At 35.3% G+C, this 26,864-nt stretch overlaps 1 protein-coding gene across 5 annotated transcripts in view; it reads right to left on the minus strand.

Annotated features, from left to right (window-relative positions):
- RPS6KA5 (ribosomal protein S6 kinase A5) overlaps positions 1-26,864 on the minus strand; it is an 81,736-nt gene that overhangs the window by 46,784 nt on the left and 8,088 nt on the right. For 3 of the 5 annotated variants that reach the window (XM_056345541.1, XM_056345544.1, XM_056345542.1), the window contains exons 2-5: positions 22,203-22,274; positions 10,499-10,717; positions 5,708-5,823; positions 4,904-5,011 (exon numbers count right to left, since the gene is read on the minus strand). In XM_056345541.1, the coding sequence (XP_056201516.1) occupies positions 4,904-5,011; positions 5,708-5,823; positions 10,499-10,717; positions 22,203-22,274 (515 nt within the window). Of the gene's footprint in view, positions 1-4,903; positions 5,012-5,707; positions 5,824-10,498; positions 10,718-22,202; positions 22,275-26,864 lie in introns of those variants that run through there. The other 2 variants (XM_056345545.1, XM_056345543.1) reach the window with 1 other exon arrangement.

Consider the following 26,864-nt stretch of genomic DNA (forward strand, 5'->3'; position numbering starts at 1 on the left):
CTTAATGGCACTTTGGGATTTTGGCATCAAAGTCTGGACAGAATGTATTCTGTGATCCAGTCTTTGCATTAGTGCTCCAAGCTGAGAAAGCACAATCATCTTTTGTGATAAGCATTGAAAATGGGACACCTCCTGGGCTAAGGCACAAACAGCCATCTGATCACTGATGACCTGTTTTTGCAATTAAATGAGTCCAGTTCAATTGTGTGCCTTTAGAGTGCCTGGTATGTTCTCAATATTCAATTTCAGAACACTTAAAACACCAACAGTAGTACGCCAATTAAAGCAAAAAGGTTTTGCCATTGTTTCATGTCCTTTTCCAAAATAAGGGAAACAATGACTAATTGTCCAGACAGATCTATAACCAATGCTAACATATGTCAACTAACTTCATTATTCAGTTTATTCTTTCTTACTTTTTTACTCTTTGTAGACATGTAAATCTACCCCTTATGACTGTGTGATGTCTGCATCACTGAACAATTAACTAAAATGCAAGCAGATGTAGTAAGTCATCCCCAGCATGGATTATTCTAACATCTTTGCAAAAGAGCGAGCAATGTTCAAAGGATGTACTATCAGATTTTGAAGATCAGACATTACCACTTTAATTGGACAATTATAAATGGTCTTGTAAAGGTAAATGCACAGATAATCTAACAGGTCACTCAAGTGAGATGACCGTTCATACAGCACTAAACAAGAATTAAGTTGTACTCACTTCCCTCTGTTCTGGACTACCTTTGAATTGCTCTAGCAATGTGTACAAATCTCCTCCTACTTCACCTACCAAAATCTGCAGCAGGCTAACCACCTTTTTATCATTTTTCCTTTAATGAAATTTCCTTTAAAATATTTTAAAATTAATTTTCCTTCCTGAACAAAACGTTCACTCACCCAGCTAATAAATAAAACAAACAATTCAACAGTGAAAAGCACCTGACAGTTATAACTAAATTTGCAACTCTGATCAAGATACTTTCAGATGGGAAAACAATAACGCATATGAACTATTCATTCTATGCAGACAGACATCCAAATATCCATCCAACTGACCTATTTACAATTCAATCATCCCTCAATACAGACTATCTACTATTACATATTTATTACTAAGGTATTTGTATGCTCTCAGATACATTGTTTGAAGACTGACAACATTCAGTATTCACTACGTAATTTTTCTCAAGCTTCATTAAGCAAACACAAAAAGCTTCAAAATAAACAAGCTAATGCAGAAGAAATGCACTAATGCAGAAGAACTGAGCGTTTCACTGTACTCTGGAAGCATACTTGTGGAATTTAATCAACAAGAAAAAAGTTAATTGTTACTCATGGTCCAATAAAATAGATTATTACTACATAATTCAATGAATGTGTTCAGATTATTTTTTCTGGGATATAAAGGTCTCCATATATAGTGAAGTATGATTTTTAGTGTAGTTACAGAAATAAAGGAAATGTGGGGGGGGGGGGGGAAGATTAAAAAAATTAAAAACTCCAGAAGATAAAGATACTACACAAGAAATAAAATGGCAAAAAAACCCCAAACAACCCACCTTAGGGGTGTTGGGTTTTTTTAAAGGTAAATGAAATCATAGAATCATTTAGGTTGGAAGACACCTTTGAGAGTTCAACCATTAATCTAGCAAGAGCCTTGAAAAAAATAGCAGCACCAAAGTGATCGCACTTACGCAATGAACAAAACAGTGTTGTAGAAGTTTCACTACAATGTCTGTCTCAGTTCTATCAATTCCCTCCGACCCTGATAATAATTTGTATTTATGTCATGTGCAAATATATTCTACAACCCAGTCAGACAGGAACTCAACTGAGATGCATGAAAACATAAGGCTAAAAACTGTCTTTTTTACACCTATTTTCTTTGCAACTCAGATGACAGCTAAAAAGTACACTAGCTTTAAATTCATCATAGGACTAAGAATGCAAATGTTGTAAAACTTAATACTAAAAAGGTACTAGCCATTTCAATCTCTTCATCTCTTACTTAATCCTATGCTATGGTTAGGCTTGTCCAATGGTAGATCTTCAGAGGTAATAAATAAAATTTGAGTATCAGAAGTAATTTCATACCCAAGTACCTTGTGATACTGACCTATCCTATGTGAAAATTCATTTTTATTCAACTACTTTATTCCAGTCAGGTCATTTCTTCTTTTTGCATGCAAATGCAAGCATATGGACTTAAAGATACAACAAGGGCAAAACCACACTGTCATTTCACTTGTACAAGACAAAATTCAGTTTTTAGCAAAACAGTAGTATAAAATGTTTTAGAGCCCTTAAAATCACACTGCTTTCAGCTTTTATTTGTAATTCTTGCATGTTATAAGCACTTTCACATAATAATTGTAAAACAGAGGATACTTGACAACACACTCTTCACACTCATGCTTCAGTAGCTGCATGGTAGAATCACTGTTTCTGTTTTCCTAGAAGCCACATGCATTTGCTTCCTTTCACTCAAACAATGCCCAGGAAAAGCAGCTTCCCACCTCTTCATTGCTGACAAATCAATTAATCTGCTATAGTTATTATAGTCAAGAAATAGTACACACTTTTTATTATAAAACACCTTCTATTAGTTTCTATACTTGCTCAAGTACCTGGAAATATTTAACAACCATCAGATTAAAGCAGGGATAATGAAAACATTGAGCTATGATGTTTCCTAGCAAGAATCCCTAACTACAAAAGCATCCAAAATTCATAAATACAAGGTAAAGAATTCTCTCTGATAAGAATTCTCTCGGATAAGAATTCTAAACATGATACATGCTTGTAATTGCTGATGATTTTTATACATTTTTAACCTAAATATATCTTTTTTTTTTCAGAAAATACAGTCTAAAGAGGGGGGAGGTTACTAGAATAAATTCCACTTGGATAAGTATACTTTCTAAATGCAAAGTTCTTGCAAAAAGCAGGGTGTGCCAGGGAAGAAGCGTGAAGAAAGGGGGAGAAAAGAAAGCATACTGCTCTGATTAAATTGCAAATGCTACATCTGATTCACGAAGTTGTGAAATTTTATTTAAAAGTGCTACCCAATGAACTTAAACAAAGCTATGCAGTTAAACAGGGAAAATTTACCTCTTGTAAGTACATTAGTTCAGAAGTGTAAGTTAAGTATCTTTTGTAATGCAAATTGCAAGTGTTCTAGTAGTAGCCGAATTGTCTACAGATAAAATAGTATGAAATATCAACTTCTATGTGTAAATGCATCATTCTAATCATGTTTAGGATCAGTAGCTAAATTACAATAACACACATGAAAACTAGTCAAGTGCAGACAATTTCTTAGATTTGGAAAGCAATTACTTTTTTCCTTAAAAGAAATAACAGAAATGTTGAGCTTTTCTGACAGGGAAGACAAATATAAAATGTGAAAGAGAGTATGAGAAAAAGGGAAAAAAAGGTTAAATGAAGAGACTTCTGAGGTATATACTGAAAACAGAATGGATTAGAGTCAGATGAACCAACAATAAATGACCAAGCAGCAAGACTGCTTTATTTGACTGGAGAAAGAGGAATCGAATCAGAGTGTGGGAAAAGCAGACAGGCATCTCTGATGCTGACCCCAAGTCCTCCCCTTTCCTTGCACTGCTTGTAAATGACATTCCAAAGGTGAGCATAAATAACAAAAAAAGTATATTTCCTAAAACCATCTGTTTTAAGACTTAAGAACGTCATAATGAATCAGGACCTTCTTAATTACAGGGAAAATTTCACCTTCATTCAACTTCAGCTCAAAGGCTCAAGACTGTTCCTGCACATCAGTGCAGTAGTACCATTCCATGTACTTTGTCTCTTGTGCCCAACATAGCTTCTCTCACAACTCTGAGGAGGTCCTACTCTCCCTAGCCACACCTTTTACCATCATTCCTTCCTGCTGAAAACTGCATCTCTCTGTACTTCCTCTCTTGCACTGGTCTGGCAAGCTGCTGCTAATCCCTTGTCATGCCAGTTGAACCTCCCCTTGGTTTCATGCCGTAATTTAAAATGAATATACTGATATTATCTGCACTATTTCCCTGCTTCAGAAAGTAACATTTCATAGCTCTTAAAATGGTACCTCCCAAATCCTACCAGACTCCATTTGAAATGCAAATATTCTAGAGGAAACTACCAGTTATCTATTTTTAGAAAACCCTTCTGCTGCTTCTAACAAAGACTTTCAGATCTGCAATCCCAGATTTCAATACCCCTGTACCTGATGTGAAAGCCAAAAATTAGCCATTTTTAAATTCTCTTAGAAGTAAAAGCCTGTGCAATTTCAACACTCTGAAATCTAAAAAGTGTATTTGGACATAAAACTGTACTTTACAAATAATTATCAACCAACATCAACAGTCAGAGATCACTATGTTAGATACTATGCATGTATTTAATAAGAGATAAGCTTTTATCCTAAAAGCTTGCAATTAAGCTTATCAAGTGACACAAAGACATGAGAAAGACAAGATAATAATACATTAATTATTATTAGCAGAAAGAAGAGTCATAGCACACCATTTGCCTAGTCACTGCAAAGTATTAGCACAGTCAAGTTTTTAACAAGGCATCTGAAAATGATAACATTAGCGGCTTTTCAGACTTATGGGGATCTCTCCTTTTTCACATAAAGGGCAGCAGAAGGGTGCATGAAGTCATTTCAGGGAAAACTAGAACAGACAGACGTGTCTGACAACACTGGCAGACCAAAGACAAATGAACTGAAAGCTCAAAACGCAGTAAAACGACTACTAGATTTTGTTCTATGAATTAAGAATCTAGTAGGCAGTTTTTCCTCCCCTCTCAAATGGGTTTCTGATTTCAATCAGACAGAACCTAACTTTGATCTTGCTGGATTCTGTCCACACTTACTGAAGACTCAAATACTCACCTCATCGGTAAGAAACTCCTTACTCAGACCAAAGTCTGTGAGCACCACGTGGCCATCAGAATCGAGGAGAATATTCTCAAGTTTTATGTCCCGATATATAATCCCCAACTGCAAACAGAACATTAAAAAAAAAGCTATTTCCAAATCAGCATTACCACACCAATGAGACAGTTGAATCCATTTAAATATGAAGGTAATCTGACACCTGAAAGTTGCACCTCAAAAAGAACAGTTTAAAAATGCCTTTGAAGAAATACCTTTGCATGACTTTAAAATTTTCAGAAACTACACTGTGCATTAATGTCTTTAAATTTAAAGGACATACTATATCCCTTGAATCTAAAAGTGACTGAATACTTGCTGTGGTGTGCAAAACTCAGTTCAGCTTTCATTAAGAATGAAAATGGACACTTCTGTCATATGTTCTAGACCATACGTGCTTTGTAATAGTCTACAAATCTACTTACTACCTCTGAAAACCGTAACACTTTTCATATCTACAAGTTACATCAAAATTTCAGATCTCTGCTGTTTAATTGTATCAAACCAAGGAGAACTGAACAATAGTGCAACCCAACCCTGTTCATACTGACTACAAGTTAGTTTTACTGACATACACCATTTCATGAGGATTACTATAAATTAACAATCATTTGTCAATAACAACACACTGCAGACAAAATAGACAAGTTCCTTTGAATTTAAAGCAATCTAAAAAATAAGTTCTCCTCACTAACTTTATATGATGTGAAAAGAATACAGTTGCAGTTCCACAAAATGAGCAGTAGAATACAGTTACTTTACCTTGTGGAGATGCTCAAGTGCCAAAACAATTTCCCCAATGTAAATTTGCACCTCATTTTCTGAGAATCTTTCTCGCTGCGACAGATGAGTAAACAATTCTCCTCCATTTATGTAGTCTAAAAAGTAGAACAAATAACCTTTTAATTTCACTTTCTGACAACTTAATTTTCTTAGTGTAATATTAATAGGTACTTTGCAAGTTATTAACTAACATGTTCTGGGATCAGATGTTATTTATTGTAATTCAGTAATATTTCAACACATTGTACAACACACAATTTCCTCCTTAAAGGACGGATGGAAGAACACAACCAACTTTTAAATAAGCAGCAAACCCATAAAATAGCCTCAAATATTCCCAAATTATAAAGATTATTTTTTGCAAAATCAGACTTTTCATTGTTTAGGAATGAAAAGTAAGGAGTACAAATGATATCTACAAACTGAATACTTGTACACTAATGAAATACTTAAAAGCAACAAGGCAGACTGACTTAAAGAAAGGCAATTCAGAAAACATATTCGGTGAAATAATAAACTATGGACAATTACAAATTATACTCTTTGCAAGGGGAACTTTAATGGCAAAACTCACTGAAGGAGATTATTTCCACATACATTCCGACATGGAAACAACACTTTTCATCCTTTGCAGGCTATGACACAAGGGTTCTCTCACATTCAGGGAGGGGGAAAAAATTATTATGACAGAGCTCCACTGCAACACAAACATTTTAGATTTGGACCTGTTTATGCTAGCAGTGTACACTAAAGGCATTAATTTCAAAGCCCATAGCCCCCATACTGTATTTCAGGTCTACATGTACAGAGCAGGGAACATGCCCCAAGACATCTTACTCAATATTTTCTTGCATGTGGTTTCTACAGATTCATTGGTATAATACACAAATCCATGAAAAAAGTCCAATCCTTTTCTAAGTTAATACTTTGAAGGATAAATCATATATACAAGTTACAGATATTTTGATCTGTCTCCTCTTTTTAGTTTTCCCGTTCTCTGTTTGGGAAGGAGCATTACCAGAAACAAACAACGCAAGGAAGATTTACCAAGATCAGTAAGCATATCGAAATTATAAAAAAGTATAAATAATCCACATTTTACAACTGCTTTCTTCCAAAAAAATCTCAGCATTCTAATCATGGAGAAAAAGGTAACAGAAATAATTTTTTAAAATATTTCTAATCAGAACTGCTAACTTAGTACCAGTAAAAGCTTAATTCCCAAGCGCTGTTCTAAGGACTGTGACATACAAACCAAAGCTGCCACAGGAGTGGCAGAACAAGCCTAATTCTATTCAGGTTATAACATTAACCAAAGCCCAATGAAACAACCAGCCTTCGAATTCTTGATGCTAGATCAAATGCATCACTGACAATGGGGGTGGGGTGGGGGAATATTATCAATTACTTCAATATAAACTTCATCTGACAGCTCAGGAATTTGGGGTTTTTTGTTTGTTTTAAGTATTAGTAGATTAACCTCTTGTGACAAGCATTCCATAGAACCAGTACTCACACTGATACAATACTTGTTCTTTCAATGACAGCTTAAAGTTAACCTAAAAACTGGAATCAACTCCAAACCCTGTATTCTGGAAATCTGGCAGAAATGCAGCTGCATGTTTGCACTTGTTCCAGACTAAATTCTAAGACTATATAACTCAACAGCAAAGAATTGTATTAAATATTGCACCAAGGCTCCAATTCTAAAGCCTCTTGAAACTGAAATGACATGTTACTCATACACCAAGTTCAACTAGGTACAAAAAAAAAGGCAGAGATTGGTTTCTCCAAAAATTCAGAAGTCTCTGAAACACAAATTCCCAAACTAGATCAGAGGACTGATTTACAAAGACTCACATAATGAGACATAAAAAACTTGCAACAAACAGTTTGTGGTTTTTTGGTCAGGGAGGGTGCAAAGCCCAATGGAATTATAAATTAGCTTTAGGCCATATTAGGTAGAAGACATCTTCACTGTTACAAAAAGTGATTAAAAGTATTTTTTAAAACCCCACAAATTAGCCCCATTTTCTGCTAAAAAAGAAGGAAAATAGGACCTTTCTGGCCCTAGCTGATATTCTGAGAATGGATTCATGTAGGCTTTGTGGGAAAGCAAAAAACCAAACCAAAATGCCTTTAATTATACATTAGTTTTGCATTTCTTGCTTTAAACATCACCATAACATTTTTTTATGGTGAGCATATGCCCAGTTTGTACTATCTGCAATGCAAGGTTCTTCAGAACTCCTAGGCTCCCTCCTCTGACTCTTACGAGACTATGATGCCAAGCTTTTTAATTTTGCCTTTATATAAAGTTTTTTCTGACCTTCTAATTATTGTTGTCACCTAAATTTCGCTATTACTATATATTTATTTTTAGGTAACTACATCCATCTTTGGTATGAGGTGTTTTTTGTTTTGGTTTGCTGGGGTTTTTAAAAATATTTCTAGTGGGATCTAAACTGCACTCTACCTAAAAATATCTGATTTAAATAATAGTACTATAATATTTATAATACATGTTCACATTTTGTCTCATTTAATCTTTCAATATTTTTCTAAATTATTAATCAATAATGTAAAACAAAAAAATTAAAATATGATTATCGTAATTATTAAAAGTTAACATCAAGGAATCAAAGCTATCTATATATTTCTAACTTTGTGTCTAGCATTTTCCAGTCCATGACAATACTTTACACATTTCTTTAATGTCCTAGTCAGAGGACTCTGTAAGAATCCTTACTAATTTACAACTCCCATTTTCAAAAGGAATCTAGTGAATACCCCATTTAAGCTTGAGCTCCTCACTGCAGTATCTAAAACTAAGGTATAAGCACAGAACATCTTCCTAAGAATTGATGGCCAGTGGTGTAGATTCATATAACATTAATAACATTTTATTAATTTAATATCTAAATCAGCCTGTTAATAAAGGTTCAATAAAAGGAAGTTATGAGCTAAAAGAAATTGCAAAACTTGTACTTCAATTAAAAGACCACCTACATGTTCAAATAATTCACTACAAAAATGTATTCTGCATCCAAGCATAAAACTGTTAATTCATTTTCCAGTTTTTTTAAATACTCCAAGTAAGCAGTCTTTAAAATTGTTTGTAATTTTCTTAAAAATCCATCTTTATATACCAAACAAAATTTGCTGCTGATCTGAAAGGTTAAAACTTTTCTAAATTTAGAGTGGTACCAAGCCTTACAAACCAAGCTCTACTTTCAGCACAGAAATGTGTGGATTGCCTCTTAATATCCAAAAATTGAAACATGCAAGTATCTCAAATACTCAAAGGTCAAATGGTTTCATAACAAAGTTTTGGCAGCAAATGCTTCCTGGAGCAGTAAGGCTGAAAGCTGATTTTAATATTCTTTTCTAGCTCCTGAAGTGTTTCTCATTATCAGGAAAAAAACCTTCATCTTCCTCAAAAAGGCAGGACTCTTCAAAGACAATGAAACTGGGGAACAAAGCAAAATGAATTTAACTCCTTACCCTCAGCGTCTTTCAGCAAAATGTTGCTGTCCTGAAAAAGGATAATGGTAGGGAATAGAGAAACACACACATGCAGAAGTTTTATCTTAGTTGAAAACCCTAAGAAAGCTTCTGATCAGTCTTCTGACAGCCTTGCAAATGCCACAGAAAGAGATGTGGCTCTCCACATCAAGATGGAAAGCAAAATGGTAAGGACATAAGTGCAATGAAGAACATCCTAATAAGGCTTGCTATACAGTAGTTCATTATCAAGCATATCTCATAAATGGAGATTTATGAAAGTTACTGGTAGAACTTAATGAAATGAAGTATCACAAAGCATAAAACAAGAAACTGATTCACAATACAAGTATTTTCACCAGCATTTTACAGCAGGAAACCATAACAACAACTTGTAAATCCCAATGTTGTAAGAAATCTGACCAGAAATAAACAAAAGCACAACCATTAACTGTCATGGCCCACATTATAAGTGCATTTGTTCAGAAAAAAACCCTGCCTCATATGACCTTGTAGTTTGCAGCATTTCACTGCTAAAACAGCATGTTAACTCATCAGCATAGTGACAGGTAGCCCTATCCTCTCAGACAGATGACATTTCAAAAACACTAATCACATTGAGGACAATATACAACTGTTCTTAGAGTGAAACTTGCAGCATGTTTGAATGACAGGGCTTTCTGCTGTTTAAATATTTCTGTACTTTTTTTCTTCTTTCCTACCAACTAATCCCAGTAACAAAGTCATGTTTGTCGTCCCTCCTTACCAATAACCTCTGTGCCACATACACAAAGGCAGCACGTAAAGAAAAAGAAATGGAATCCCTTTAATGCCCGCATTCGTACAAATTAAGAACTTTTTCATTCATGGTAGCAGTTTGAAAGTCTGTAGAAAACTAATGAAGTATATAATAATGGTTTAAAAAGTGCAAATCAAAATTTCATCTTCTAGGTAAGTTCAAGAAACTATTTCTCTGATTTAGGTACTTAAGGTCAGATACATTTTTTTGCTGCACATAAGTCACTGATAATACTTCCTCCCACCTCCAAGTCAGAGTAGCACACTGAAGTTCAGTGTCTGTGTTTGTGGATTTTCTGTTTGTTGAAGATTAACAGTATTTTACTTCCTATATGGTGTCTCATGCAATCTCCAAATACAGTACATAAAACCACATGAAAAAAACCAACCTACAAAACATTGAGATAAAAGGGCAGATATATATTTATTTTTTTTTAACACAAGACTAGAGTCTTGACAACTACTCACCTAAAATGAGATGAAGCTTTGTATCTGTCTGGAAGGCATAATGTAACGTGACCAAAAATGGTGATTGCCTAATGTGCTCCAACACTTGTCGTTCTGTCCTTGTGTGCTCAGTTGTTTTGGCTTTTTGAACTATTGTTGCTTTCTTCAGTACTTTCATGGCATACAGCTTTCCAGCATCATGGCCGCTTACTTTCCTTACTAGGAACACTTTCCCATAGGCTTAAAAAAAGAAAAAGTGGGGAGGAAAAAAAAAAAGAAAGTCATGTACTCATACTACAGGTCTGGCTGATACCATTACTATTTTCAATTATTCATTGTTATGGTAAACAGTAAGCACTCCGGCTACAATCTTCCAGAACACTTCTTTTGTTTCAGACTGAGATTTTCTGAGCAAAATTTCAACCAAACAACCTTAATGACATAAAACAAGAGTGGGGAAAATAGTTTCAGTATTTTAAAACTAATTTAAACACTGCTGATTTCTTCCTTTGTAATAACCTAAAACTCCCATACCTAGAATTTAGAATTTAGTCTGGAGCAAGAAAGACGTTACTTTTTGACCTTAAAATAGTTTGCCCATATTGCACAACTTACATGCTTTCATTACTGGTTTTATAGCACTGAAGTTCTAAAAACCCATAGAAAAGCCAATGAATTCTTCCCATCAGTATTTAGCCCATAAGAACATTCTAAGTTCCTGAACTTAAACTGAGAGTAAACTAGAGGAATTATCTCAAGAAGAAAGGTTTCTGAACAAAAACAGTAAAAGAAATAGTCACCAGGACCAAAAGGTAGCATTTCCAGAGTTGTAAATCATTGAATCTATTGTGTTTTATTCTCATATCCAGTTAAAAATACACTCCATACTGGAGTAATAAGTGGCAAGTGTAGACATTTTTTTTTGTGTGTGTGTCCCTTTTTTTTTTTTAATAAAAAGGGCTCCTGGGAACTGTACAGAAGGAAATTTGATACCTCTACTAGGCAAACCTGTAGAAACAGTAAATGTCAGAATTAGCAGATACACAAACAGGATACTATGTGAACAAATGTGTTACTTTTGAAGACAGTAATAATTATTTATATTAATAATTGCTCAGAAGAATCAGGAGTAAGGAACAATGATATGGTTGACTTATTTATATTTCCAAGGTACTTAAGTTCCCTTACAAAAGGGTCTTAAAAACACTGAACAGTCATGAGTGCAGAGTCCTCTGATGAATGAGGAACTGTATTAGCAGTCAAAAAACCCCAAAAGGTTAAAAATATTCAGCTTTTTCAGTGAAAGGAGGTCAACAAAAGAATTCACTCTGCTTGATTCAGTCATATATGAACAGTGAGGAAGACTATTTTCTTGGTTTAGTAGATTATCCAATACAACAGAAATCAAAGCTGACACTGAAAACTGTACCACAGTATCAAAATATTAAGTAGCTGAAAAATAAAATGGCAGATAAGATTCCAAATAGGTAAATGAGTAATCCACATGAAGCAGGATAACAATTAAATGTACACAGTGTTATAATCAAGGGAAAAAAATAAAATACCTGGACTTACCACAAAAACCTTATTAGAAAACACCAGTGGTAAACCAATATGTAAATAGAACAGTAGAACTCCAAGGAAAGTATTGAAGGGAAAAAATAACACGTATGTACTGTCCCCCAAGCCTTCAACACAAAAGCAGAAATCCCTTACACTGTGGTATGAAACCTTTGTGTGGTCCTATCTTGAATGATGCACACTATTTCAGTCTCTCCTCTCTTCTGTTCCCAGCTCCACCACCCCCCCATCAGAAAAAAAAAAAGTATAAGAGAACATTAAAAAAATACATAAAAGCATAAAAGAATTTTTTTCATTATGAAGGCAACTAAACACACTTAAGACTTTTTTTTTTCTGAAAAAGTAGAGTACTTATGATGCTAGACAGTTAAAAATAAAAAACTATATGAAGGTAAGTAAAGAACAATTTTATTACTTTTAGAAATTAACTAAGGTAACAAACGAAATCATTTGGTATCAAGATTAAGAACTGCCCAAAACTCACAAATACGCAGTTAAGCTGTGGAGCTACTGTTACGTTATGCTGCAGATGTCAAAAATGTAGACAAGTTCAAGAAGATTATATAAATCCTTGTGGGAGAGGAAAGTATACCAAGTGTTGCTAAACACAGAAAAGAATCTCTGGCTCAGGCAGACCCCAAACTGCAGGCTGCTACAAGTTCACTAAGGAACACCGCTGTATGCCTTCTCCATGTTCTTGTAGGGTCTCCTTAAGCCATCACGAGAGACAGAAAACTGCATCAGCTAGATGTTTCGTCCAACCTCTGTAACTATCTTCACACTGGTTTCTCAAAAAGAATGCTCGAGCATCTCAAACCTGTAAATACACTAGACAGGGTATACTGTCCTGATGCAAGACACTCAAATTTAGTCCGGTCTTTAAAAATGCTATAGCATACACTGCTCCCAGTAAGTAATTACATGTAATTCCAGATTTATCCTGTTTTTTTCAAGACAGGTAATAGAGAGTTTTAAATTACCAAATGACATTGATTTTTTTTCTACAACCAAGATCTGCTTTATTCAGTATACAGAAGTGGTTTTGCTCACATAATGAACAATCCTTTGTAAGAAGTTCTCAACCTGACTCATCAAACCCTAAGGAATCATGCTTGCTTTCTTTACAGAACCCATGACTCTCAATAAGAGCTTTCATAAAAGAAGTTTTCACAACAACTCTCTCAAGAATGGCAAATAAGAGTCAGAATAGGTTAGTGTAAACATATCTTTCTACTTTGGGAGACAATTTTTTTCAAGATGTTCAGTATTATATTGCATTCCTCAACTCTAATTGTAGTTACGAGATCTCAAGCATTCTAAGTTGGGCTCAATGGTCACCAACTGGTTATCAAGAAATCGATAACCACAGATATAAAAAAATACTTTAGTAAAATAGTTACGGGTCATAAATTCTGTCATGATGTGCAGAAGTGGTCTGAATCAAGGTTATACAGACCAAAATATTGTGACCAAAGTAATACTGTCATGCATATACACAATTTTAATGTTATTAACCTACTTTTCCAATATTGGATGTTTATTTTTAGCATCTCAAAAACAGACCCCTCCTGCTGAAAGCACTGGTTTTCAAGAACTGCTTCCAAAAGCAGTAAGTTCATCTTTTTAAGGAGTTACTTCTCTAAAAATGTAGATAATACTTCTGCATTCTACTAACATAGAACAAAAACAGCACTTAGGAACAGCCTTAGCTTGCATTTCTCAACTGCTTGAGGGAGCAGCCCCTTAGTTTTCACTGATTTTCAGCTGGAACTTAGCACCGAACTTCCTTGTGCCTCTCTGAGAAGCCTGCTTTAGAGTATTATACAGAAGTTTCCTTAGGTTCCTGGAAAATGGTAGTTTTATCAAGTGTGGGAGAACAGAAACTTAAGCTAAATCAAAATAAAGGCCCCTAGATTTTAACACTTTGCTACCTGTATCTTTAATCACACTTTACAAAAACACACAATAATGCATCTTAAGTGGCAGAATACTAGTAGCATATTAACAGCACTTACTACAGCCTTACATACAGCATAGGGTAAAATTATCCATTAAGTGTAAGAGTTGTAAGGAAATCTCTAGAAACTATACTGGTGTTATAAATGAATCCGCAACATAAAGCTTTACCATGGTACAAATTATTTCTTTAGGAATCTGAAAAGGACTGACAGAATGATGAGGATTCTCAGCAGTTTTGATGAGAATAAATCTTAAGTAGCACTATTTTAATCAAATGACTCATGATATATTCAGCACCAGAATCTCAGATATCACCACGAGAAATCTACTTAAGACAACACTGCAAAAGTCATTCATTTTGAGTTGCAGCAAGAAGGCACATAAGCTAATTAATTGCGAGAATACCCTTACTTGACAATCTTACCGCAGAAAAGCTTTTCTAACTTCTCAGCCACTTTTTAATGTTCGTTCTCATAAAATCTGATGCACATCTCAACTACTTCCAAGGCAGAAATATTTAGCCAGCAACATATTCCCCCATAAAGAAACACACATGGAGTCACCAAATATTCACCCCCAAAATTCATTAAAAATATTTTAAATTATGGAAGAACTAAAAGACTCTATAATCACATTTTTTTTATATATATATATACACACACACACAAACTATGTTAGACAGGCCTTGCAGTTTATTAAGAGGAATAAAATAAAAGTGTCAAGTTAAAGAAAAAAGCAATTATTAAGTTGCAGATTGACAGATATGAGGCCTGTAAGATAAGAGGTTTCATACTAGTAATTTATACCAAATTACCACTTAATTTGTGAGGCAGAAAAATTTAATTGGGAATTGAACTTTCCTTTCACTTCTGCCTTTTTCATGAATACACATTACCCTAATTAACAACTCAGCAAATCATTAGAATATTCTAAAGTACACACTTGCTGAAAGACAACTAATTAAAAATATAAAGTATTTTTTGCTACTTTATTCTTTCTATAGAAAGGCAAGCACTTTAAGCCATTGCATCATGACACCATTCTCTTCTTACAGAGAAAAAACCAAGTAATTCTTATTGTTTATAGCACACAGGATGGTTTATGTGGACTTCTAAATCCATCAAGACTTGATGTTTGTATACAGAGAGTTTTAAAGCAATGTTTTCAAGTGTTCACATAAGCTACACATCTTTCTTAAATTACTTTTTTACTGTGAGTGTAAGAATAATCATGAGACAACAAAGGAAAAGGCACAGAAGTACAAAACATTTAATGATCTGAATAAATTTCACTGTATTCTTGCATGATATTTGCCTAATAACCTCTTTCCTCCGCACTTTATTCTTATAAAGAATTTGGAGGCAGAATTCTCACTATGCAGGTATCTGTCCACATGAATTAAAAACTGGGATGTGGCAAAGTTGGAAAGGCATACAGCCCTAGCAGCTAAAAACAGGAAAGAAAAAAAAAGGAGCCAAGCAAAATCCTTAATAATAATAAAGATCAAATAATAGCATTCTGAACAAGTATTTCCATTTTTTACTGTCTACCACCAAACTGTCAAAGATAAGGCATTGTCACCCTTCCTTAAATATTAGATAGGCAAGAACTCTTTTCAACATCATTATTTCCCCAAGAACAAGTTCCCTGTCCCATTGAACAAGAGAGTATAAGATGATAAATAAGAAAGGCAGAAAGTGACAGGAGAGGGTCAGATGCATCTTAAAATGTACTTTCTGTCAGCATTTGCTTTTGTGCTTTTTTACCCTTGGCTTTTTAAAAAAAGTTAAAGTAAATAGGTATGGCAGGCAATACAGCCTAACTTATTTTTCTGTTTTAAAGAAAATGAGTTTTTAGAAGGTGGCTCTCATATCTAAGACAATCTACACTGAGTAATTATTACAAAAAATTAAGGTAAATTTTCTTCAAAATTGCTTTGAAGGCACTGCATACTGCTGAAATCAGATGCAGTCAGAACAATAAACCAACAGCTACCTGGATCATCTTCTTACTGCTTTCTTTCTTAAACAAAGATTGCATTTGCTATTCTCTCCAGTTATACTGAACCACCTCTGATATTAGTTCCAGTAAGAATCTTGGCTACAGATCTCTAATGTCCAGATTCTTTCAGAAGTCTCTGATGGATGAGTGTGACAAATATGTCCAGGTTCTTAGATTGAACACAGTCCCCACTTTTCAGTCTGCTCTCCATACAGAAAAATAAATTTCCTATTTCCCAACTCTGTCTCTGATTATCCATCCCACCTTCCATTCAGCATTCATTATAGCTATCCATAGCAAAAACTGAGTAAAGTATTAACCAGAGTTTGGAATTATTTTTAGACATTGCCTAATTTTGGCTCACTCTCCTGAGCAGAGTAACCGCACTTCTTTCTTTCTCCTCCTTTTATGAGAATATTTTATATTTTCTTCAATATGCTTTGAAAGATCTAACTTGCTTTCAGCCTTAACTTTATCAGAATACTTTCTGACCTCTTAGATGTAACTTCATTATACCTTCTTATATAACAAGATTTTTGAGCTGATTATTTAAATCTGACATTCATCCTACCAGTTTTCTTCCCTTCATATGAATATATCCTTTCAGATTCTAAGTATATTCCACATAAGGAGAATACCCTTCCTGTATAAGCACTTAATTCCAAAAGATCGTGTATAAAATATTCTCTTTTATATATGGCTGTTATATTCTTGTTTCTAACTATTTTTGTCTTCATTAGTGCACCACAGTTCAAGCAATAGACTGTATTATTAGAGCATATGCTCAGGAACCACTTGTATTGTTGCTTCTTAAGCACAGCTGAAAGACTGAGTGAAAGTGGCATTTATTAAAATCATGAGAGGCAACAATTGAGTAAAAAAAAGGAATAATCAACGTGCAGAAAAATGTATGACCCAGAATGCACTCTACATTAATGTTTTTTAATTTTAAAAACGCATTTACAAAAAATGAAGCAAATAAACCAAGTGGGCATACATACACCAACACAGCAACCTTCTCTTGCTGTTCCCTTTGAGGCTTTGGGAAGCAATTAGATTTCTTTGCTGCTACATAACCCTGTTCTATAGAATAGACACTAGTTTTCTGTGTTACAGGAAAAAGGCTTTAACTAGATAGGAGGGACAGCTGGAAACTAATTCAGTGGACAGGAAATCTGAAAATTCCAAATTAGGGAGGCTATACAGTGACAGCAGGAAAAAAGGACTTAAAAACAAAAAGAGACTGACATTTCAGAAAGCATATACCGAGTAGAACACAGGCAAGTCAGAAGTCAAGTAAGCAGTAATTTGCTCCCAGAGCAACAAGTACATTTTTAATAGCTTTCTTAGCAGTGGCATACTGTCATCTATGTTGTTTTACTGACTCAAATGGGCAAGTTTATTCTATTAATAGCTCCTTAACACAACATAAAAGGATCCAACTCAGATTAAAAAGGCAAACTCAGATTTTTGCTTCCTTGTATTTTCCTGTGAGGCTCAGGTCAAAAGAGGAACATGTATACTATGATGTTCTTTTAACACCAAAAAGCAAAACACAACAAGCATGCTTCTAATTGAGCACATACAAGAACAAACCAGACATAAAGGAATGAAAGAATTATGAAATTATGGCAAACCATAGTGTGAAGAAAACATTGTCACCAAAAAAAATGAATAATCACAAGAAACATCAGTACACAAGGATACTATTTCTAATAACCTTGGTATTTTTGTGGGGGTTTTAAAAGATAAAACAAAAATGAAGATTTAAATTAACTTTCACTGCTGTTACCTGAAAGAAACCAACACCAAGTCTATATGTAATAGCAACAGTTTTGTATACTTAAACAAGTGATCACTTAATTTAACATATTGTATCATCTTTAGTCATTCCAGTTGCTTCATAACAGACTACACTTAAAATACTGTCATTAGTTAAAATAGCATCTACAGTCAACACAATATGACTGTGAGGTTTCAATATATTCTGCCTTGCATTACTGTAGGTCATTTAATTATCAGATAGTTTGAAAACACTTTGCATGCTGCATAACTACAGCGAAGAATTTTAAAACAGCATCATAGCTTTCGTTTAGCATTAGCTATATTACAGTAATATCAATAATACCTACAAGCTAACACCAGGATAAGGCTTTCACTGCCAGAGTAGAGTTCTTGCCTAAAAATAACAACAACATGAAACAGAGGCCAGATGCCCTCTTCCTTGTTGTTCTTTAAACTGCTCCCAAAAAAAGCATTAGCATCCCTCTTGTCTCTGTGAATCATTTTGTCTAAGATGACCTCAACCCCCAGCCCCATGATCAATTTACAGAATTTACTAGCGTAAAGGAAGAGTAGTTCTCAAAATCAAAATAAACCAACACCCCGAAACCAAGAAAACACAGTTTTCTCTTATTATCCCGCCCATAATTTTGGGGCAAGTTACTAATGAAGATACAATGGGTATTTGAAGAGGTCTCCAGGTTCCAGGAATCATCCTGCCTTCCCTATAGGGCCTGATTAAAAACAAAGGAATAAAAAAAAAAAAGACAAGGAAAAATACCCAAAAATCAGCCTCACACACACACACCACCACTTGAAAAATACCTGAAATACTTCAAATTTCTGAAATAATTAAATTACCATGCTTTTTTTCTGGCTGAAATGTAAAAGGCAACTAATAAGCACCTGCAACTTGCAGGCTAGCCAACAGGCAGTTACTGTTGAGAGAGATGGCATATAGCTTCACCATAATTAGATTGCCAGGTATAAACAGATAAAAATTAACTAGATATACATTGAAGAAAATATCCTCCTTTCTTTTTCTAATACAATAAAAACTACAGAACAAGATCATTACTATCAATACAGAAGGCATGCAAATATTTTCTGAATTTTTCTCATTTTTTGTGAGAACAGGCCTAAGGGACAGCAACTAAAATGCAGACAAGCAGTTTTGTACAAGAGAGTACAAATTCTAAATAAGGCCCTACCTTTGCATAGTATCACTGAAGGCAAGTCTGCAGTAAGAGCCTGCTCTTCTAAATATTTCTGACTTGCTATAATCACACTAATGTAAGTTTTCTTTATGCTTCATCTCATTCCCCCAAGTAAACATATACGCTGGTAACAAAGAACTGAGAAGTCAGAGTAGCTATACTCACCCCTCCAACCTCAATTCAAGTACAAGAATAAGAAGTTTCTGGGCTTAACAGGACCCCACAACTCATGACAACATATTTAAGATCTTGTAGCAAAGTTTGCATGCAAACAGGTGGTTAGTGTCTTAGGAATTTTCTGAAAAAACAACCTCTCTGCTTTGGGAGTTGTGGGGAAAAAAAAGCAAGGTACATTGCAAAGACAGACATATAGTCAGTTAGATAGCTAAATAACTGAATGTATAGCCCCAGACTTTTCACATGCAGCAGATACTGCAAGGTCTATGGCACTTAAGATGGAGCACTCGCACAATAATTCTTGCTATTGATAAGGTAGCTCTAGAACTTCCTAAAAACTAAGTTTGTAAAAATGTGTTTGTATGTCATTAAACTAGCAGCACCAGAGTCAATTTGTACAAGTTTTCTGTGGTTCTGTAACAGTAGTCCCAATGCTTACAAAAATTTATTTCACAGTAGAACATTTCAGGATCATCTCTGCCAAATGGACAGTATCTTCCTTCAGCTTCTGTTCTGCTCTGCTCTGCCAAGTCAATGAAAAGGACACAGAAACTCTTCTGACCATAACAAATAGAAATATACTGGAAGTAAAGATGGTGTTCAGACCTGCATCAAATTTTTGTTGGATGATATTTACAGAAGAAATACCTTAACACAGGTATATCCTATCGTGAAATAATGTTCTTTCAGAAAAACATCTTGCAAGAATGAAAGGGGATATTTGCTTATTGCAATCTCCAGAATGCTTCTCAAACTAGGAAATTAAACTATCATCAGCAAGAACATCTAGGAAGATTGCAGAATCTCTACTACTGGAGGCTTTTAAGAATAAACTGTTGTCAGGGATGATGCAAGTGTAAACTGACTGTGTCTTGGGCCAAGCAATTAGAGAACCTCGTCAAGTCCATTCAAGTCCTGTTTTCAGCAATTCCATGTTAATGGTAACACTGACAATGGTCACTTCCTCAAAAGCAAACAGAACTAGCTCCTTTCTGACCAGGTCATTTGCATTTAATGCTGCCCAGAAATTGGCAAACAGCAATCTCTGACACCTCTACTGCACTTGTCTTAGCTGTCGTAAGCTTAAAACTGAACAAAACTTCTTGACTGCCCTGATGGTCTAGATATCGAAAGAGAGAACCTCGGGCTATGACTGAAAATACATATTTTTAAAAGTGCAACCAGCATTTCCTTGACAAAACAAGTACTACTCTTCCTACAAATGCCATTCCAGGATACCCAAGGTGTCCTTGGATTCCTAAAGTTAGTGGGAATCTTTCAATCAGTTCCTGAAATAGTTTGAAGCCTACTAAGACAGAAGATGTTTCTGCAGCAATGTGACTGCAAGAACAGGATGAAGACAGGCAAGCATGCTTCCTCAGCTTTTTTTTTCTTCACATATACACACAGTCAATTCCACTGTCAACCCATTAAGCAGCCTTTTCTGAAAGAGGTCATTCAAAAATTACCCTGTTAACCTGAGTGAATAGGATGGCTTTGCACTATGAGCCTAAGGACTAATTGCTATGATTAAGAGTCTGCCAAGCCAAGAGAAATTTGCCTCATCTGTTCATGAAGAAGAGACAGCATGGAAGGTACCAATGAATGACAGATGACAGTTTAACAACAGCAAAAGTAGTACTTCAGAGGTACTGCCTAAAGACAGTAGGAGGAAGACAGGCTACTACTAGTCTGAACTTGAAAACTGACCACCAAAACTTAGTTTGTATTCCAAATGTAAGAGTTTGAAAGTAATTTTAAAGTGATCTCAGACTAATGGTAGTGGTAAGGGAAAAGGGAAAAATTCAAATATGGGACTGGTTTTCATACACACATATAATTAAAAATCCGGCCAATGTTTCCATCAGCAGGAGAGAGACATCCTCACATAAATGCATAATAAGTAATTTCATTTTTGTAAACTCCACTCAGACTAATACTGACCACTTCAGCACAGCTGCTTCCACCTATGAATATGGAACATATATTTAAGAATATTAAAAGCTTCCTTGCCTCTACCACCAAGTGCTGATGTTTAACAGCAAGGGTTGAGGTTTTTAAGCCTGTTATATTTTTCTGTTTCTGAAGTAATTTTTTTAAAAATTTGAATTTATTCTCAGCTGATTTAACAGCTTAATGAATTTAGGAAAGAATCTATATGACAGCTAAATGTGAAAATCAAAACCCTTTGCTCTTTTCAGTGACATAGCAGCTTGTGCAATTATAGCCTCACTGCTAGCCATTAATGGCTAATAACACCCCAAATTTAGTATCATAACTAAAAGCTTCTACAGACCTTGATGATAGTCTACCTTCATGATTATCCCAATCTACTCAACACTGCATCTGATGTTAATAGTGACATAGAAAAAGCATAAACACACTAAGAAAAATAAAAGTCATTACTTTCAGTTTGTGTATGCATCCCTTTAAGAAAGGGGAAACAAAGCTTTTTTGTTCGTTAGTCAGCAATCCTACATCATCTTACAAATCTCCAACATTGTGCTGAAATCCAAAATACAACAGCAAATATTTTCCATCTTAAGTAGTACTGGGATTTGAATAGGATAGAAAAAGACTACTAGAGCCAATGCCAGCCCTCACACATACATAGTTAGAGCATCCTTTTCAATAATGTACTAACATTACTGTTTTTTTTCCAGAAATTTGTGAAAACGTAGTCTGAAAATCTAATGAAATTATCAAGATCGTGGCTTAACTTAGATAAGATTTTTTCACAAACTGTACTAAATTGTCACAAATGTCAAGCCATTTATCTTCCATTTTTTTGAAAAAATGCATCTTCAAAAGTGGTGTAAGCTAGAACATGTGACCTCCAATTTTGCACAATATTTGTGAGGGAGAAAAAAGATATTATGCTATGCAATACCAAAGTGATTTATTTTCCTAAACAATGTTCCAGTTACCAAAGCTTCTGCTAGAGAAAAAATTTATGCTTAAAAGTAATGCTTCCAATGTTCAACTTAGAAAAAAAGAGTACAGCTTACCCCCTGTTCCAAGAACTTTCAGGAGCTCAAAGTTTTCAATGCCAACTTTCTCTGCATGGCCTGTCAAATTTGCTGAAAGAAAAAAAAAAAAATATATTCACATCAGATATGCAGTACACTGAAACATCATCCTGACACATTACTACAGCTTCAGTAAAAGTTATCAGATCAACAAAATAAGCAGCACTAAAAGGACACTCCATTTGCATACCATAATCTTTCAGTTTGAAAAGTAAGGGAGAGCAATCCATTTTCTTGCTGCTATGAAACGCTATAGTGTTTCCAGAGGTTTAAAAATCACAAAATCATAACTGGAATCCATCTAACTTGTATACACTGCCTTTCATCCTACTGGGTACCTCTGAAAAGAGTCTAATTCCACCTTGTCTGTAACTTCTAATTGCATAGTTATAGACAGCAATGAGGCCATCCCTTAGCCCTAGCACCCTGAATACTCTCATGTTCTTAGATTATATGGTGCTTGGGATGACACAAGCAGAGCTCAGGTAACTAACTATTCAGCATTTAACATAGTATTACTAAACCTATAAAAGCTCCCCACTACTATCAAATAGGAAAGATCTTGCATAACCAACAAGTCTGGAAAAATCTAAGCTGCTACAGAGTTGTTTAATTTCTTGGGGAGTTTGCAAGAAGGTGGTTCTACATTTATACAAATCTTATACAACTTTGAATTTTTGGTTGGTTTTTTTGTGGTTTTTTGTGTTGGTTTTTTAGTTTTTTTCTTTTTTTGTCTAACAGACATTCTTCTAAGCAGGGAGGTAAAGAGCCCTATTGTAAGCAAGAATTGTGCTGGATTGGTTTGTTGTTGTGTTTTGGGGTGGGTTTTTTTTTCCTTTTGTAAGTTGCTAAAAGCAACATCTTTCATTCCTAGCATAATATTATCCACCCACTTGCATCAATATGACTGCAGGCCATTCAGCAAAGCTGCTCACTGAAATGATCCAAGTTAAAAGCAGTAAGGCAAAAGTAACTAAGTTTGATTACTCTTAACTAAGCTCGGTTCCCTGATACACTTTAATGAGCAGCTGCATAAACACTTGCACTAGCACAATTAAGGATGCAGCATCAAGCAGCAGAAGCTGGCATGGCTGCTAAAAGAATGCCTCTCAAAGAGCAACTTCAAGTCAAACTGTATGTCTAAAGGTTAGTTAAAAAAAAGGCAGCGTAGGAAAGATGTGCAAGAAGCTTTCCATATCAGCACCACAGATTTCAAAGATTTGAAGTACAAAGATCTCTTAACCAAGAGGAAAACTCTTTGACAGGAGATGCTGCAATTAACTCTGTTCAATTGAAATTCTCATTTGGTTTGATATTTCTAAGTAGCTGTATCAAGACAGTGTACTTTCTGAATCAATTATCAAAATGTACAGTTATTCTCCATTCACAAAACTGCATTAACTCAGAACAAACAGAAAACTTAAAGCTTCAGAAATACACATCTCTGCAAAGAAGGAACAAGTACAAAAAATACAAATATTAAACAAATTTAAAAGCAAGGTTCACTACTTATTCCAACAATCCTAGGAACCTGTACACATACTCAAACTGCATCCAGTTGGGATAGGGTAACATTAGTGCTCTCATGCAAGGCACTGATGTCTAAAATATTATTTCAAATTCTTACCATTTATCTTTACAAGAGATTAATCAAACTTGGAATAAGTGCAGGCAGACCACTTGAAATCACTGGGAGATGAGAAAGTCTAAAAGAGCTTTCAGATTTTTTTTCTTGTACAAACAGAAGTACACATGACAATGATTTTTGCAAGTCTGAGGGAATCTACAAGCTATCCTAATATTACATATAAAAAACCCCACCAAAAAAAGCTCAAAACCACACAGCACAGTGGAATTATTATTGGAGAAATACTACTTTTGTGATCAGTAGCATTTTAATAACATGTACTAAGCAAGACTGTATCAGAATCATTAAAAAAAAATCAATGAGGCAATATGCTCCACATGAATTGAACTGAAGCTTGCTGCACTACTTTCACTGCAAATAAAAGAAACACTGTTGCTAGTGATACATCACAGTCATTGCTGAAGTCTGCAGTAAGGAAGATGCCCTCATGTGCCAAGAAAGGAGTAACAGCAGGTAAGGCAAAGCCAGACTGAGCTGGTGTCTATATAATTAGACTAGTACCTTGTGTCACAGTTAGAAAGCAGTCTGCCTTGAAGCAACTTAGTATTACATATTGCTCTTCTTAACAAGTACTGAGAATGGTACTCAGTGTGAACAGTTTCAAAACAGTGTCTTTCCTGCCAGGGAGAACAGGAGTCACGGACTATCCTAACAAGACCAGGGCTAGAGCACCCATGGTTTTAATGAAGCAGTGGATGTCACCGAAGAGATTCAGGACATAAAATTTCTCTAGATATAAGCTAACTGCTGAACTCCGAGCAGGGAGCAATTTTTCACTGAGAAATCCACTGATTTGGATCTTCTGTTACAGAGTACTCCAAAAAAAGCATTATCATCTCACATCTTTTAAGAGCTGTCAGCAGAAGGCTTTTCAATTAAACATCATTCTAGAAAAGAAAACAGTCATTTAATCCTATCATATTCTTGGAACCGAATAGGAAGACAGAGTGGAACACAGAAATGTTGCATCTCCAGTAACAAGCTGAAGATTTGTAGTGCTGGCTACAGTCCTAAAGCAATCCAATCCCTAAACTCAATTCATTAATCTAAGCTGTATCATAAACTCAATTTAACTGGTATTCCACATCCAATAGTGTTAGTAAAACCTTTCCAACAACTTTCATGAAGTTACACAATAAAAAGCTGAGTGATACCTAGTTTGAACTATTATGTACTTGTTTCAATGTCAGCAGTAATTTTGCACTATCCACTTAATCCCATTTTTACTTCCATTTAGGATATTTAATTGCCTTATCAAAAAAAAGAAAAAAGAAAAATTAAATGGTATGAAGGTTATTGTAATATTATTCTCATAGTAAAAGGGAAAAATTACATCACAGATCAGCATATGATCACTATAAAATAAGTCCCACCTCCTCCTTTTTGCATTATACTGGGAGAAAAAAGCCATCCCACAAGACCAGATAGCTAAAAGGTGCTGTATAACACAGAGGTATGATAGGACACTTGAGACGTACAAACTTTATTGTTCCCTATAAAGCAAGAAGTAGCATGACCCTTTAGAAAAAAACAACAAAACAACCAAACACTGAAACAAAAAAACCCACCAAAACCCCCACACAAACAAAACCCCACACCCAGATCTCCAAAGCTACAAGAAAAGATTAAAAATTTCCAGAAAGTGCTTCTCCCAATACTACCATGGCTTGCTCCAACAGTTTCAGTTACTGCACTCAAGTCCATCTCTGAAAGTCACACCCCAAGAAAAGCAAGCTGAAGAGCTTGTGCCATATGCTTACCAACAACACTTACTAGAGCTGCTCTTTGTCTTCATATGCTGAAACCAGGCACAGCACTTTTCAACATTTTAGCTGAGATGAGGTGCAGTTTCTCCGGAACTAAAGTCATCACACCAACATTTCCTTCAACTTGCTTTCAGGAGTATACGTAATTTCCCAAAGATCAGTTATCCTATCCACCGGTTGCTCCCAGGAACCCAACTGACCACTGCTGGAAGATCTTCACAAGGAATCCTTTCCGCAATTACAAGACAACTGTTGCAAGTTTAGAAGCTTTAAAGGATTGCAACAAGAAGGCTACTGCTACTACAGACAGAACAGTTAAAGGCTTCTCCCACCTCACAGGCATCACCATGCTAGGATCAGTATCAGAACATGACCCAACAAGTGCCCATGCAACCTGCATGAAGACAATTTAAATGTCAAGAATGCAACAGGATGTACACACCAGCATCTAGCTAGCATTATTTCTAGCAAGTAGTACCGTAATCTTTCAGTGTACACAAAGATGCTCTTCAGAAACAGTGGCTTGGGAATGCTCTTGATTTAACAATTGAGCACAAAGAAAGCAGTTTTGGAAATGGAAAATTTACTTCTTCATGCCCTTTTTTCTTCAAGTCTGTTGACACATCAGCTGAAGAGTACCAAGGAAGGGAATCAGGCTTGGACAGGAAGAAAGTACTGCCCAAGTCAACAGGATGAGCATTTCTCCACAAATGATCTGAAGTCACACATGACACAGCAGTATAAGGGATGGTGGTGTATCATGGAATAAAAAGCAGTAACCTGCCTACACCCTCTAGGAGACAAGCTAACTGCATAGGTGCACAATTAGGAAGAGCTTCCATTTACTGATTTTCTGCTGTAGTTCACAGTAAGCAGCATTAGACCAACACAGGTGAGTATACAGCTGAGGCAATAGCAAGATATAACAGATCAACCCAGAAACAAAGACTAAAGGGAAAGCCCAAGACATCACGGCATCCATAAAAACAATGAGGAAACAGTGGTACTGGTTGGAATTTTCACCTCTGAAGTAAAAAAGAAAGCAAATATCTAGAAATATTCTCACTGTAAAGACAAACCTCTACATGCAAGGACACCAATGCGTGGAAATCAGTACTGTCATTCTCAGCTCCCTGAAGTAGGACAGTCTGTTTAACTCTGGGAACCAGAACAAAATATTTCTGCTTGATGGAGGATCTCTAGATGACATAAGAAACATGACTGTCA

The sequence above is a fragment of the Falco biarmicus genome, chromosome 7 (assembly GCF_023638135.1).
Source record: "Falco biarmicus isolate bFalBia1 chromosome 7, bFalBia1.pri, whole genome shotgun sequence".
Lineage (NCBI taxonomy): Eukaryota > Metazoa > Chordata > Aves > Falconiformes > Falconidae > Falco > Falco biarmicus.